Source organism: Trichechus manatus, unplaced genomic scaffold, assembly GCF_000243295.1.
Source record: "Trichechus manatus latirostris isolate Lorelei unplaced genomic scaffold, TriManLat1.0 scaffold00040, whole genome shotgun sequence".
In the NCBI taxonomy this organism is placed as follows: Eukaryota; Metazoa; Chordata; class Mammalia; order Sirenia; family Trichechidae; genus Trichechus; species Trichechus manatus.
Window position 1 is genome coordinate 11,886,913 of NW_004443976.1, and position 15,474 is coordinate 11,902,386.

General features: G+C 46.9%; 1 protein-coding gene across 2 annotated transcripts; it reads left to right on the plus strand.

The window, feature by feature from the left end:
* The first annotated feature begins 1,375 nt into the window (after positions 1 to 1,375).
* Positions 1,376 to 15,111, plus strand: TP53 (tumor protein p53). 2 transcript variants are annotated; one of them, XM_004376021.2, is made up of 11 exons: positions 1,376 to 1,526; positions 8,697 to 8,798; positions 8,939 to 8,960; positions 9,051 to 9,320; positions 9,772 to 9,958; positions 10,041 to 10,153; positions 10,406 to 10,515; positions 10,837 to 10,976; positions 11,079 to 11,152; positions 13,513 to 13,619; positions 14,198 to 15,111. In XM_004376021.2, the coding sequence occupies exons 2-11, from the start codon at positions 8,725 to 8,727 to the stop codon at positions 14,277 to 14,279; spliced, it is 1,179 nt and encodes a 392-aa protein (XP_004376078.1). In that variant the 5' UTR covers positions 1,376 to 1,526; positions 8,697 to 8,724; the 3' UTR covers positions 14,280 to 15,111. The 2 variants fall into 2 exon arrangements, with proteins under 2 accessions (XP_004376078.1, XP_023586869.1); XM_023731101.1 differs by lacking the exon at positions 1,376 to 1,526 and adding an exon at positions 5,429 to 5,824.
* Positions 15,112 to 15,474: the final 363 nt, after the last annotated feature.

Here is a 15,474-nt window from a genome sequence, read left to right on the forward strand (position 1 = left end):
AACACACCAAAGTGGAAAGCACAAGGTTCCTTAGCTCGGTCTGTCGCTACGCGCCACTTGCTCTCGCGGGATTTGGGCTCACCTTCCGATTGGACCTCTACATCCCAGATCAGATTTCGCGGGAGACCCACAGAAGGGGCGGGCGGGTACGTACGTCAGATCGTTTACCGTTCCCACTAAGCCCTGGGGCCCTCAATAGCTGCTGGGAGTTGTGGTCTGACCGCTTTTGCCTTTGCCAAAGTGCCCGGCGAAAGTGCCCGAGCTCCCCCTGCCGTCGTTCCTAAAACCTAAAGTCCCTACCCACCTCAGCTACAGTGGGCGCCAGCACTGTATTTGACTTTACGGTTTTTGAACCTACTTTGTATCCCATTTGGCAAATTCTTCAGACCTCCCTCTTGTTTCATTTATTCAATAAATATTTATCATTGAACTCTTACTTGCTACCCAGGTCTCTGGGCGGTGCAAACTTGCGCTCGTTAGCGGGTCAAACCTACCCAGCGGTGCCATGGAAGGAAGGCCTGGCGATCTACTTCTGTAAAGATTAAACCAAAAAACCCAAATCTCTTGCCATGGAGTCGATTCCGACTCAGTGACCCTGAAGGTCTGTCCCATAGGGTTTCCAAGCAGGAGCTGGTGGAATCGAACCTTTAGGTTAGCGGCCCAGCTCTTAACCACTGCACCGCCAGAGCTCCCCGTAAAGCTTACAGCCAAGAAAACTCGATGGAGCTGTTTTACAGCTCTACTCTGCAACACATGGGCTGGCCATTAGTCAGAACCGACTTGACAGCAAAGGTTTTTTTTTTTTTTTTTTGTTTGTTTGTTTTGCTGTTTATTTTTTACTTGCTACCCATCCCTGTACTAGGCACTGAGGAATACAACAATGAATAATAGACAAGGTCTCTGCCCTCATAAGGCTTACATTGCTGTGTACTGAAGTTAATAAATCTTTTCAGGTAGTGAGAAGGGCTGTAAAGGAAATTATCTGGGAGAACAGAGTAGACTAGGATGTCAAAGACGGCCTCCCTAACAGGTGACATTTTTAGCTGATGAGAAGAAACTTATCCAACTACCTGAGTGGAGAAGTGTTCCGGGCAGAGGGAAAACCAAGTGCAAAGTCTTTCTTTTTTTCACATTTCATATTTGACACAATGGCAAGAATCCGCCAAAATGGTTTCCACCAATTCTATCCTCGCAGCTCTAGTCTGTAGAAGTTCCCCACCACAAAATCCTGGCTCTCTTCGCTCCCTCCTCTCCCACTCCTAATCCGCTTCGCCTCTGCCGGGAGGCAAATAACTTGCCCTTACTTGTCATGGCGACTGTCCAGCTTTGTGCCCGAAGCCTCGCGGTGGTTGCTGGGATTGGGAGTTTCCCTTCCCATGTGCTCGCACTGGCGCTAAAAATTTTCAGCTCCTCAAAAGCCCAAAGCCACCATCCTCGGCGCAGCTAGGTGCTGGGCTCTGAGAGCACCTGGTATCCGCGCTCGGAGCGTGCTTCCCAGGGCGGTTACACGCTTCCGAGAGGGTCGGGTAAGCTATTGTCAGCCTGATAAGTCCTCTCTGAGTCTCGGGCTTTCGGCTCCGTGCATTTTCATCTCGGAGAATGGGGGGGTTGGGGGGGGGCGTTGGGGACTTAGCGAGTTTTGGAGCTTGGCTGCGAGATCAACATAGGAGTGCTATGTTTGGAGGCCCGGGGGTAGATAATAAAGACGTTAGTACCGGCCGAACTCAGAGCTGAACACCTGGGCGGGAGAGTGGGACTTTGGAGGAACCTCGAGCCGCTTAAGGGGTTCTTCCCCACCCTGTCTTCTACCCAAGTGCCGGGTATGAGAATCCTGAAATAAGGCGCTCAGCGGGTTGGGGTCTGAGGCTTTACCGATCTCTGAACTTTGGGAACTCAAGGCTCGAGACTAGAGCCCATGGCATCCTGTTGGACCCTCAGGCTTCATTCCGAAAGATTATTTAAGGTGATCCAGCAAGCCCAAACTGGTAAGGGTCCATAACTTCCGGACCTTTGTCCTTCCTGGCGTGGTCTTTCCAGCCGACCCCGACTCTGCTAGGTGGAGATAATCCAATTAAAGACTGTTATGAGAGTCCTGTTATTGTTTGGCTCCACATTTGCATTTCTGCCGCTCGCATTAGCATTTCCGGTTTCTTTCCTTCGGAGCAGCTCACTATTCACCCGATGGGAGGGAAGTAGAGACAGAAAATGTATTTTAGACTGGTTCCTATTACTTGCGGAGGAACGCTGCCCACCTTTTTCCCTTTTTTTTTCTCCCCCAGGACTTCTTGGTTATCTCTTTTGGATAGGAAGGGGTATTTGTTTTGATGCAAAGCTCAGTCCCTCCCCCTCTTGAATGGTGTGCCCCACCCCCGGTCGCCTGCAATCAAGGCAGATGCTACCACTCGTGGGACGGGTTAAAAAAAAGTGCAGAGTGCAAACCCGGGTGTTTTCGAGAAGGGTTACACTTGAAAATCAAGGATGAAAAAGTGACAACGATGGGCCGTTGGTCTGTGTCGGAGAAACTATCTTATATTTGGCTTTGAGCTAAGCAATTCCCATTTCGGACGCAGCCTGAACGTCCTGAAAGCGGAAGGGGCAGGCTTTGGAGAAGGGCGGGCTCCGAAGTCCCAAGTCCAACCCTTCGGACCCAGCGGGTTCTTGCTAGTGGGAGGGAGGCGGCGGAACTCACTTGAAGTCCAAAGCGAATCTATTTCTCTCCCATCTTTCGCGCTTCGGGTCCTGTCATTTTATTCAGCAGTTACCACGCACCTGCTACGAACAGGCACTTGCGCGGTACTTAATGTGTTTTTGTTTGTTTTTTTTTAATTGAGGTAGCCGCTGCACACAATGCTACTTACGGACATTAAGCGCACAGGTAGATGAATTTTGGCAAATATAAACCATCGTGTAATCCATACGTCTATGAAAGTATAGAACATTTTCATCACCCCAGAAAAATTTTTTCATGCTTCTTCCTCCTCAACCCCGGACCCCACCCACGCCCCCATCTTTATTTTATTTCTGCCACCATAAATTAGTTTTGCCTGTTCGAGAACTCCACATAAATGGAATCATACAGGATGTACTCTTTTGTGTCAGTCTTCTTTCCTTCAGCATGTCTGTGAAATTTCATCCATTGCTTGTATCAGTCGTGTATCAGTATTTTTATTTAGTATATTCCATCAATTGTTTATCCATTCTCTTTTTGATGGTCATTTGAGTTGGAAACAACTTCATTTTGATGAATAAAGAAGCTATGAACATTCTTGTACAATTTTTTCTGTGGTCATATGTATTCCTGTTTCATGGATATATACTTAGGAGTGGAATTGCTAGGTCAGCAAATAGACTTACCAGTTTTCCAAAGTGGTGGTATCATCCTATACTCCCAACAGCAAGGATTAAGAGTTCTAATTGTTCCATAACCTTCCCAACTTTTAATGTTATATCAGCCATTCTGATTGTACACCTGCCCCTCACTAATTGACTCTTTATCCAACATTTCACATTTATGACAGTAGTAAAAAAAATGAGTATTTTGCACATTAATGACAAACGTCTGGCAGTAACTAATGCCAAGGTGTGAGGCAAGAGTAATGCTGACTGTGATGGTTAAGGTTATGTGTCAACCTAATGTGATTGGGCCATGATTCTCAGTGGTTTGGCAGTTGTGTAATGATGTAGTCATCCTCCATTTTTTGTGGTCTGATGTGGTCATCCTCCATTTTCCCATAACTGCCTTGTCTTTGGAACCTAAACATCAATAAGGGAGGAGTGTAGTGGTATGTCATTGTGATCTTAGTTTGCATTTTACTATTGACTGATGATATTGAACAGTTTTTCATGTGCTCATCGGCTGTTCTTATGTTATCTGTGAAGTGGTTCTTCAAGTTGTTTGCTTTTTTTTTTTAATTGGTTTATCTTTTTATTGTTGAGTTACAGGAGTTCTTTATATATTATGGATACAAATCTTTTGTCAGATATATGTGTTGTGAATGTTTTCTCCTAACTTGTTGCTTACCTATTTGTTTGCTTAACAGTGTCTTAGGAGGAGCAGATTTTAATTTTGATGAAGTCACAGTTTATCTTTTTTTAAATTTTATGTTCAGTGTTTGCTATATCTTGTCTAGAAAATCTTTGCTTACCCCAAGGTCATGAAGATATTCTCTTGTATTTTCTTTTAGAACCTTTGTAGTTTAGGTTTTATGCTTAGGTCTGTGAGCCATTATTAATTGATTTGCTTGTGGTTTGAGGGAGGGGTCAAGGTTCCTTTTTTTTCCCTGTATGGCTGTCCAGTAGTGACTCCATTTGTTGAAATAACCTTCCTTTCCCTATTGAATTGTTTTCAGTTGGGAGGTTTGGTCCATTTGCACTTAATCTAATTATTGTACAGTTTGGGTTTAAGTCTACCATTTCAGTGCTATTTTGTATTTGTCTCCTCTGTTCTTTGTTCTTCTCTTTAAACATTTGAAGAAGAATCAATACCAATCTTACATAAACTCTTTCAGAAAGTAGAGGAGGGGATCTTTCCCTACTCGTTTTATGAGGCTAGCATAATCCTGATACCAAAACCAGACAAGGACATTACAAGAAAATTTCAGACCAATATCTCTGTTAACATATATTGCAAAAAATCTAACATTTTTTAGCAAAGCAAACCTGGTAACATATAAAAAGGATAACTAGATACACATACACCCAGACCAAGTAAGGTTTATCCTAGGATTACAATATTGGTTTAACATTCAGAAACCAATCAGTGTGATGGTCAGAATGAGAGAGTTTATACTGTATACCACAATGAAAAAAGAAAAATGTCAAAAAAAAAAAAGAAGGAAGCATCCTCAGTCGGATAAAGGGACTCCACCGTCGGTTTACCATCAACAACATACATCATAGTAAAAGACTGAATGCTTTTCCTCTAAGACCGGGAGTGAGGAAAGGATTCCACTCTCATTGCTACTGCATTATATTGGAAGTCCTAACCAAGCAAGAAAAATAAAAATCGTAACAATTGCAAAAGAAGAACTAAAATGGTCTTATTCACAGCCAGTTTTGCTACATAAGAAATCCTGATAGAAAAGTCATAAAAAGCTACTGGAGCTAATAAACAAATATAGCAAGGTCGCAGGTTACAAAGGCAATATACGTAAAGACCCCTTTGACTGTCATTCCCAGTCCCATAAGCACACACACCCCTTTTCCAGAGATCATTGCTATCATAGCAAAAATTTTGTCCATTTTTATTCTGGCCTGTCTTTCACACTTTTACATACATACGTTTATAGGCAGTAAATAGTCATTTTGTGTTTTTTTAATTTATGTAGCAATTGGTGTGCATGGAGTCCCTGGGTGGTACAGTTAAAGCTGGGCTGCTAACCAAAATGTTGGAAGTTCAAGTCTACCCAGAGGCACCTCAGAAGAAAGGCCTGACAATCACCTTCCCAAAAATCAGCCATTGAAAACCTTACGGAGCACAGTTCTACTCTGACACACATGGGGTCGCCATGAGTTAGAATCGACTTGTGACATTACTGTGTTTTACTGTTTTCTACAAATTTTATTTTTCACCCAATCTGTTTTAAGATAATATGTTTACATATATACAGATATATTAATTTCCGTAAACTACCGTAGTAAACTTCTCTTGTGAATATGCCACGTTTATTTACCCATTCTTCTACTGATGGATATTATGTGTCTCCTGCCACTCGCCATTAGGAACACCATCAACATGAACATTTTTTGCAAGACTCCTTTCTGCTGCCCACGTGCAAATATTTTTTATGGAGTCTATCCAGGAGTGGCTTTGCTGAGTAGTAAGGTGTGTGCATTTTAACTCCTACCAGGTACTGGTACTTTGCTTCAGGTACTTTCTAGAGTCCATTTTTTGTTTTTGTTTACCTAATCAAATAGCTTTCAGCAAGAAAAAAAAAAAATTTATGCCAGCCTCTGGGTAAAGCCTTAGGAGCATAATTATTAGATCTTGGATGTGACTTCAGACAGCCCGGGTTCAAATCCCTGGCCCTGCCCCTTGGGAGCTTTAGGAACCTGGGAAAGTGACTTTTAGTTCCCTTTAACCCTCAGTCCCCTCATCTGATGATAATACCTACCATAAGGGCTTTCTGAGAGGATTAAATGAGATAAGCCACCGAAAGCAGTGGGGTCTGCCCTTCCCTGGAGTCCCAGCAGTGCAGATTTCCTTCCGTATGTAAATGTCCAGCCTCCCCAGCCCTTTGGAAGGGCTGCTCAACTTCTGACAGTTTTGTGCCATGGCCACCTCGCTGGTACCTGTGGGGACAGTACCTGCTCTGAAAGAGTTTGCTGGTGATAGCCTGCTCTTTAGAGAAAGAAGCGTTGCGGATTTAGTTGCTATTGAGGACTAAAGTGACAGAAAGCGCCCCTATGGGCTTGTATACCTCTGAGTGGGGTTGAGACCTTGAGCTCACCATCCCAGAACAACCCATCCTGATATGTTTACTGAACAGCTCCCTGAAGGAGGTGAACTTGCATTAATGGGGTGGGGGCGGTACCGCAAAAGCCCGACTAACCCACCATCACAAAGTTCTCACTCTAGAATAATAATCATCGTCATCACATAAACAGTGGCGCAGTAGTTAAGAGCTCGGGCTGCTAACCAAACAGTTGGCAGTTCAAATCCATCAGCTGCTCCTTGGAAACCATATGGGGCAGTTCTAGGGAGATAGGAAGTCCCTCTCTAGGTTTTCCTCAAAGGGTGTGGCAGGGTCATCAGCTGGGGCGGGGCGGGGGGGTTGGGGGCAACAGGAGCAGCCTGGGTTGTGGGGAAAGATTTGAGGACAGGAGGTGTGAGTAATCGCTCTGAGTCAGAATCAACTCGACAGCAACGGGTTAATGGATTTTAACAGTTATTGAGGAGTCCCCAGGTAATCCAAACAGTTAACAGTTAACGGGCTCCACTGCTAACCCAAAGGTTGGAAGGTCAAGTCCATCCAGAGGCAGCTAGGAAGAAAGGCCTGGCAATCTGCTTCCAAAAAATCAGCCATTGAAAACCCTATAGAGCACAGTTCTACTCTGACACACATGGTGTCACCGTGAGTTGGAATCAATTCAATGGCAACTGGTAGTACTGGAACAGTTATTGAGCTCTTACTGTGTACCAGGCACTTTTCTCAACTCTTTCTATTCTTCGTAATAATTGAATAAAGCAGGTACTATCGTTCTCATTTTAGAGTGAAAGGCACTAATGCTCAGGGAGGTTAGGTAACTTCCTAAAGTAACACAGCTATTAGGTGGTAAGACTGGGATGGAGGCCTAGCCTGCCTGCCTGCAGAGCCCCTGCACCCAGGGGCTGCCCATGTTTCCCAACTCCTGGGGGCTTTGCACTGGAACCACAAAAATGAGTAAAATTCAAGTTCTGTGAATGAGGAAGCAAAAAAAAATTATTCCTCTAATACAGGTATTGTGATTGTTCCCATTTTACAGATGAGGAAAAGTGAGACCCAGAGAAATGAAGCGTGTTGTCCGAGGTCATACAGCAGATTTAAGTTGACAGTATAATAACAAACCTAGAACTTTTGCCTTCTGAGTCCCTCCCTCCACGTTCACGTGAGCTCCCTGCCATAAAAGTCTTTATTTTTTTTTTGGTCATTGGTCTAGAGGGACGTTGGTTTTTCTCCCCAAGACAAATGTTTGAAATTGCTCCTCCTCCTGCCTCCCTCCACGTATGCACCTGGTCCATGCCCTCTTCCTGTCTTACTCAGCATTGTTTGGAGAGTTGTGATAACTGACCCTTTGCCAAATAACCTCTCAGCTGGAAGAAGTTATCAGCTAAGATTTGCACCTTAGACCTTAACTGATTACAAAAGAGAGAAAGCTGCAGAGTAGATTGTGAAGAAGCAAACATCTTACTCTTTGATATTTGAAGGGTCATTTTCTTATAAAACACATTCATTCACCTCCTGTGTGTACCTTTGGCAGGTTACTTAAACCCTCTCTGAGACTCACCTTTTTCACCTGGAAATTGGCAGGTGTGGTTATCGGGACAAATAAGATAATCCCTGTGAAAGGATTTTGCAAACTCTTAAGTATATAAGAGAGAAAGCTTTAGACCAACATACCACCACTACAGGTTTACAGGTTGTCATGGAGTGGATTCCAGCTAACTCGTGGTGACCCCGTGTGTCAGAGTACTGTGTTCCATGAGGTTTCCAGTGGCTGGTTTTTCGGAAGTAGACCACTAGGCCTTTCTTCCAAGGCACCTCTGGGTGGACTCAGTCCTCCAACCTTTCAGTTAGCAGCTAAGCTGTTAACCATTTACACCACCCAGGGACTCATGCACTGGGGCTACGTCATCTTTATTAGTAGGAAGGAGGGCAGAAGTCGGGTGTAAGTTTTGGGAGGCTTATGGATTTTAGTGGTAGGGAGATTGGAGGTCCCTCTCTAGGGACTCAAAGGGAGTGGCAGGGTCATCAACTGGGACGGGGCGGGTGGGGACAAGAGCAGCCTGTGGAGAAAGATTTGAGGAGAGGAGGTTTGAAAGAGCAGACCTGCTCCCCAGGAAGTCGGGTGGGGGACCCACCATGTCCCAGCCCAGTAGCAGATCCTCAGGCTGTGTGTGCTTCAGACCCTGGATGGTGTTGGGGGAGGAGCCCCTCCCAGCTGGGGACCTGAGGTTGGGTGTGTCTAATGCTGGACTCTTCCCTGTCCCTCCATAGTGGCCAGATTGCCTGCCCTGGAGCTGCAATGGAGGAGCCCCAGTCAGATCTCAGCACTGAGCTCCCTCTGAGTCAAGAGACATTTTCATACTTATGGGAACTGTGAGTGAAGGCCTCCAATTGCTATCCCCACCCCATCCCACCCCACCCCAACCATCCCCGGCCTCCTAGCAGAGGCATGTAAAACAGAGTCACAATCAGTAGTCAAAAATCAGTACTGACTTTCTGCTCTTGTCTTTCAGCCTTCCTGAGAAGCCGGTTCTGGTAAGGACTGGGGGTGGGAAGGAACCAGGGGCTGCGGGGCTGGTGGGCTGGCACCCTGGCCTCTTTGACTCTCGTTTCTCCCAATCACAGTCCCCCTCGCTACCCCCAGCAGTGGAGGTAGTAGAGGTAGCAGATGATCTGCTACTCACGGAAGATGCTGCAACCTGGCTAGAAAGCCAGGTAGGGGCTCAAGAAATATCAGCAGGCCCCGCACCAGCCACCCCTACACCAGTGGCTCTCATACCAGCCACCTCCTGGACCCTGTCATCCTCCGTCCCTTCTCAGAAGACCTACCCTGGCACCTATGGTTTCCGCCTGGGCTTCCTGCATTCTGGGACAGCCAAGTCCGTCACCTGCACGGTCAGTGGCCCTGAGGGGCTATTTTCTATGTGACTTTTTGATGTCTGGCCATCTTCCCGCTGGGTTTTGCTGTTCAGAGCTTTAGGATTCCTTTCCAGCCTTCGGCTTCTTGTTCATCTTTCTAAATTTCACCCATTTATTCTGTGACCCTTGACCTCTGTCCCAAAGTTGGATTTTCCCCCCTGGACTTTGGCTTTCATCCTTTTCATCATACTCAAAACATCTGACGCTTGGTCTCTCACGGGGATGTGGAATGTTGCCTCCTTTTTCTTCCCTCATTCATTCCCTGGCTTTTGAATGTAAGTGTCTGTGATGTAGACCCCAACACTGTCATCTCTGTAGCTATCCTCCCAACACAGTACATGGCTTTCAGTAGGTGCTTAAGCAGCGCTTGTTCATTTGACCCCTGGGCACTTGTCCTCTGACCTTCAACTCCTTCCTTTTCCTACAGTATTCCCCAGACCTTAACAAGCTGTTTTGCCAGCTGGCAAAGACCTGCCCAGTGCAGCTGTGGGTCACCTCACCACCCCCACCTGGCACCCGTGTTCGCACCATGGCGATCTACAAGAAGTCAGAGCATATGACAGAGGTCGTGAAGCGCTGCCCCCACCATGAGCGCTGCTCTGACTATAGCGATGGTGAGGGGTCAGGGACTGGAGATGGGATGGGGCTGGCTGCCCAGGGCCCCTAAGCTCCTAATTTCTCCCTGATTGCTCTTAGGCCTGGCCCCTCCTCAGCACCTCATCCGGGTGGAAGGAAACCTGCGTGCTGAGTATCTGGAGGACAGCGTCACTCTTCGACATAGTGTGGTGGTGCCCTATGAGCCGCCCGAGGTCTGGTTTGGCAACAGGGCTCTCTGGGAAGAGGGAGCTGGAAGGTGTCAGTAGCCATCCTGCGGGCAGGGGTGGCTTTGTCCTACTTCTTATTTGGCCTCCTCACAACCTTATGAGGTGTGCAGAGAAGGTGGGTTATTCCCATTCCACAGTTGAGGAAACTGAGGCTTACAGAGGCTAAAGGCCTCCCCTGGCTGCTACAGGTCTCCTGAGGGTTGGGTAACCTTACCCCGGGCCTGTGTTTCCTCCCAGGTCGGCTCTGACTGTACCACTATCCACTTCAACTTCATGTGTAACAGCTCCTGCATGGGAGGCATGAACCGGCGGCCCATCCTCACCATCATCACACTGGAAGACTCCAGGTAGGGACCCACATGCCACCTTTCACACTGGCACACTCCCCAGCCTTCTGCCTCTCTCTGTCCCCGGAGCCCCTCCCCTCACCAGTTTCTCCCAGACTACCACCCGTTCTTCCCTCTATCCATATGTTCCCTCCCAGTTTTCTTTTCTCTGGCTTTGGAACCTCTCTTGCCGATGGCTTCTCAATATGCCTGGGGCTAGAGCTTAGGCTCCAGAAAGGATGGGGGGAATTGGGAGTACGTAGGGCCTGGTTTGCAGAGAACAGGGCAGGTAGGGTCTGACTTCCCTACTGCCTCCTGCTTCCCTCTTCTTACCCTGGATAGTGGTAATCTGCTGGGACGTAACAGCTTTGAGGTGCGCATCTGTGCCTGTCCTGGGAGAGACAGACGTACAGAGGAAGAAAATTTCCACAAGAAGGGGGAGACTTCCCCTGAGCCACCCCCTGGGAGGAGCACTAAGCGAGGTAAGCAGGCAGGACAAGAGGGAGGTGGAAGAGGCACAGATGCTACAGTCTGTCCAGAATTCACCCCGTACACTTCTCACCTCTCCTTGCCTGTTTCCCCAGCACTGCCCACCAACACCAGCTCCTGTACCCAGCCAAAGAAGAAACCACTGGATGAAGAATATTTCACCCTTCAGGTACCAAGTTTGGGGGAAACAGATACTCAGTCTCTTACCCCTACTCAGTGGGATTGGATAAGGGAAGAAAAGGTGTAAACATAGGCACTGTGAGGTTTAACACCTGTTCTGTCTTAGACCCAGTTTCTCTATCCTCTTTTTTCTCTGTTCATGGCTCTGACTTTGTAGAATTGAAAAGATTGAAGTTTCAAGTCTGGCACTCAAGACGCTATTTTCTTCTTGGCTGCTTTGCCTATAATTAGGACACTTACCATCAGGGGGCAGTGGTGGTTCAGAGACAATGGCTTCTGGTCATAACTTCAGAACACCAGCTTGTACCATAGTACATTTTAGAGAACCACCTTTCAAAAAGAAACTTGTTGAAGAGATCATTAAAATCGTTCTATGACTTGGCCAACGCATGGCTAACTGCACTACTAAAGGGGCAAACCCTTCTTTATCACTCCTTGTCACTAGCCACTTCAATGGCACTTCCTCTCTCCGACCCTAACCACCGGAGTTAGGTCAGACTTCATCCCCAGCAGCCCAGGGCCAGGTCACCAGGTACCCATAGGTTCACGAGTCTGCACAACTCCCTGCACTTTAGACTAGCAGTCGTCCCCCATCCCACCCCCACCCCCACCCCCAGCTCCCTGGGGCTAGGTCACAAGCTAGAAGGACTCTGTCTTTCTTCATTCACTGCCTTCACAGCCTTTCTCTGAATTGGGCCACCCTGAGCTAAGTCAGAGTCCCATTGCCCCTTGCGGTGGGTTCATTAATTCTCTATAATGGCTCACAAAATTCAGAGACTATTACCTATACTTATAATTACCCATTTATTATAACCAGAAAGAATAAAGGGAAGATCTGGGAGAGTTCAGGAGCCCTGGTAGCGCAGTGGTTAAGAGCTCAGCTGCTAACCCAAAGGTTGGCAGTTCAAATCCACCAGTCACTCCTTGGAAACCCTATGGGGCAGTTCTACTCTGCACTGTAGGGTCACTATGACTGGGAATTGACTCAATGGCAACGGGTAATACAACTTTGCTTCCACCTACCTCCTATGTGCTGTTATTGTCAAATATATTTCTATATGTTATAGGCCCAGCAATATAATTGTATACATATTATTTTATATAATTGCTTTTTAAATCAGTTAAGAAAAGAAATATGCTTCCTTCCCCGTTGAACGGACTTAGCACCCTAATTGAAAATCAGTTAACCATAGATATATGCATTTATTTCTGGACTTTTAATTCTATTGTATTCGTCTATGTGCTGAGTAAATAATCCGAGAAGCTGTACTATATGAAGAAGAACACAGCATCAGGATTGGAGAAAGACTCATTAACAATCTGCAATATGCAGATAATACCTATTATCTTGCTTGCTCAAAGTGAAGAAGACTTGAAGCACTTACTAATGAAGATCAAAGAGTACAGCCCTCAGTATGGATTACACCTCAACATAAAGAAAACAAAAATCCTCACAACTGGACCAATAAGCAACATCATGATAAACAGGAAATATTGACGTTGTCAAGGATTTCATTTTACTTGGATCCACAATCAACGCCCATGGAAGCAGCAGTCAAGAAATCAAACGATGCGTTGCATTGGGCAAATCTGGTGCAAAAGATATTTTTAAAGTGTTAAAAAGTAAAGATATCACTTTGAGGACTAAGGTGTGCCTTACCCAAGCCATGGTGTTTTCAGTCGCCTCATATGCATGTGAAAGCTGGACAATGAATCAGGAAGACCAAAGAATTGATGCCTTTGAATTATGGTGTTGGCGAAGAATGTTGACTGTACCATGAACTGACTACCACAAGAATGAACAAATCCGTCTTGGAAGAAGTACAACCAGAATGATTGTTAGAAGCAAGAATGGCGAGACTTCATCTCACATACTTTGGACATGTTACCTGTCCTGTAGGGTCACTATGAGTCAGAATCAACTCGATGACAACTTTTTTTTCTTTTTTAAATGGGAGAGTTCACTGCACGAGACTTCCATTGTCCCCAGGGACAGACCACACTCTCCTGTACACAGAAGTTCTCCCCAATCCCAGAAGCCCCCAAAAGAGGAAGCACCCAGGTTCAGGGTCCCTTAGTCATTGTGGCCTAATGCATATGCATGACTTGATGAATATACATGATTGACTTTATCGGGCCCCCTACCTTTTGGAGGTCTGTTGCCAGGGTAGAGTTGGGGGCTCCCAATTATTTGCACATGTATAAGTGTTGCCTGGCTATTTTAGAAAACAAAAGGCATCTTGATTGCCGGGGAATTCCAAGGACTATTTTCAGAAACCAGAGACAAAAGGCCAAATTGAGTTTTTTATCCCACAGCCAATACTTCTTTATCCCTCCTCACCCCTGCAGATCCGTGGGCGTGAACGCTTCAAGATGTTCCTAGAGCTGAATGAGGCCTTGGAGCTGAAGGATGCCCAGGCTGGGAAGGAGCCAGAAGGGAGCAGGGCTCACTCCAGGTGAGTGACCTGGGCCCCCTCCCAGCCACTGCCCTGCCTTCCTATGCTGGCAATCCATGGGATTCAATTTCTAATCCTACCTTTATGGTTAAAGGCAATTAATCCCATCCATTGGGTCCATGCCCTACTCACAATTCCCTTGAGAGTCTTCCTCCATTTGGATCGTACAGCCACTTCCCTGCCTTAGGGGTTCCACAAACCCTTCAAGCCTAGGAATGATAGTGTGTCTTTGCCATTCCTAACAGCTCGTAGCTCAGAGCTGGGGGGTTCTCAAGTCGGGGCCTCATAACTGAGAAAGTGTCAGGAAGAGCCGAGTACTGGCAAGTCCTGTGTGACCTCGGTACTCCTCTCAGGCTCAATTTCCTCATTTGTGAAATGGGGTGCGTGAAGATTAAGAGATTAATATGCACGAGTACCCTGAGGTACTCGGTAACCTGACTGCAGGTGGTGGTTACAATTGTAACTTAAATTCCTCTTGCTCTAGTCTGAGGCCCTTCACAGAGTCTTGATCTAAGGGCCCTGACCCTGTCACTTACAGTGTGTCATCCTCCCCCTCCTTTTTTTTCTCTCCCCTACAGCCCTCCGAAGTCTAAGAAGGGACAATCTACCTCCCGCCATAAAAAACTAATGTTCAAGAGAGAGGGGCCTGACTCAGACTGACGTCCTTCACTTCCTGTTCCCCATTTACACACCCCACCCCTGCCCTCCTTTCCTGCCATTTTAAAACTCAGGTGTTTGAACCCTGCCTGATACAAGTGTGCCTCCAAAACACCCAGGAAATTGTCATTTACCTTGGCCTGGGCCTCCACTAAAGAAGTTGGCCTGCACTGGTGTTGTTTGTGGGGTGAGGGCAGCTGGGACACTCCAGCGTCTATTTTAAGGTTTTGGCAGAGAGAGGACCGTGTTCCTGCATGTAAGAGTCAAACTTTAAAACCAGCCATGGGAACAGCCGTCCCTGGGTTGGAAGCCCAGATCACCAGCAGACTAGCCGCGGAAGCTATCTCAAGGTGTTTAATTTCTCCTGATAGCAGTGTACATATCTATAAAATGCTGATACCTACCTCACGGGGTTCACCGTGAGGTTAATGAAATGATGTATGTATGACCCAATGATCCCAGAGGGCTAGGAAGTCACCAGCCTGCCTGACCTTAAAAACCTTTTAGGTTAGATGGTGTCTGGGACTTGGCCCCTTGGAGGTGCTGGTCCCCTGTCCCTGTTGGTTGATGGATTGATTGGGCAGCTGGTTAAGGGGAGGGACTTTCCAAGTCCCTCTTCTGCTGGCCTAGCCAAGTCCTGTCCAGCCTCTTGGTAAACCTCAGTACCTAAAACAAAACCTCACCCCATCCCACTCCCTGGAGGATTCCGGCTCTTAGTGGGATCTGTATCCACCACCATCTTATTTCCCCCAGATGCTCAGGGTCTAATTTCTTTTGCACTCTGGAAGGCACATCTGTATTTCTCACTTGTACCCCTTCTCCTCTCCCGTTTTTATATCCCATTTTTATATCTTTCTTATTTTACAATAAAACTTTGCTATCACCTGTGTGTCTGAGGGATGGGTCCCAGTGTTGGCCCACAGGTGCAGGAGTGACTAAGGAGGTGAAGTTGGGAGGCAGCCCCTGAGCCTCCAGGGAGTGTGGGCTGGGGGCCCAATGCCCGGGTTCCGGGAGGGGAACAAAGGCTGGAGACTGGGTCAGTCTGCAGGCTGCATGACAACAAGGGAGGGGGTGACTCCATTCATAACTCGGGAACCAACTGTCCCTCCTCCCCTCCTGCCAGGGCTGGCATGAGGTTCTCTCCCGCCCCTGCTGCTGGGGTTGGGTGACTGCCTCCTCTCACCAAGGATTATGGGAT

What these genes read in the sequence shown, in the direction of transcription:
- TP53 (XM_004376021.2), top strand. Translation starts at nt 8,725, where the DNA reads ATGGAGGAGCCCCAGTCAGATCTCAGCACTGAGCTCCCTCTGAGTCAA. An exon ending in TGGGAGGAGCACTAAGCGAG is followed by an intron (nt 10,977 to 11,078) that starts GTAAGCAGGCAG and finishes CTGTTTCCCCAG; the next exon opens with CACTGCCCACCAACACCAGC. An exon ending in AAGAATATTTCACCCTTCAG is followed by an intron (nt 11,153 to 13,512) that starts GTACCAAGTTTG and finishes TCACCCCTGCAG; the next exon opens with ATCCGTGGGCGTGAACGCTT.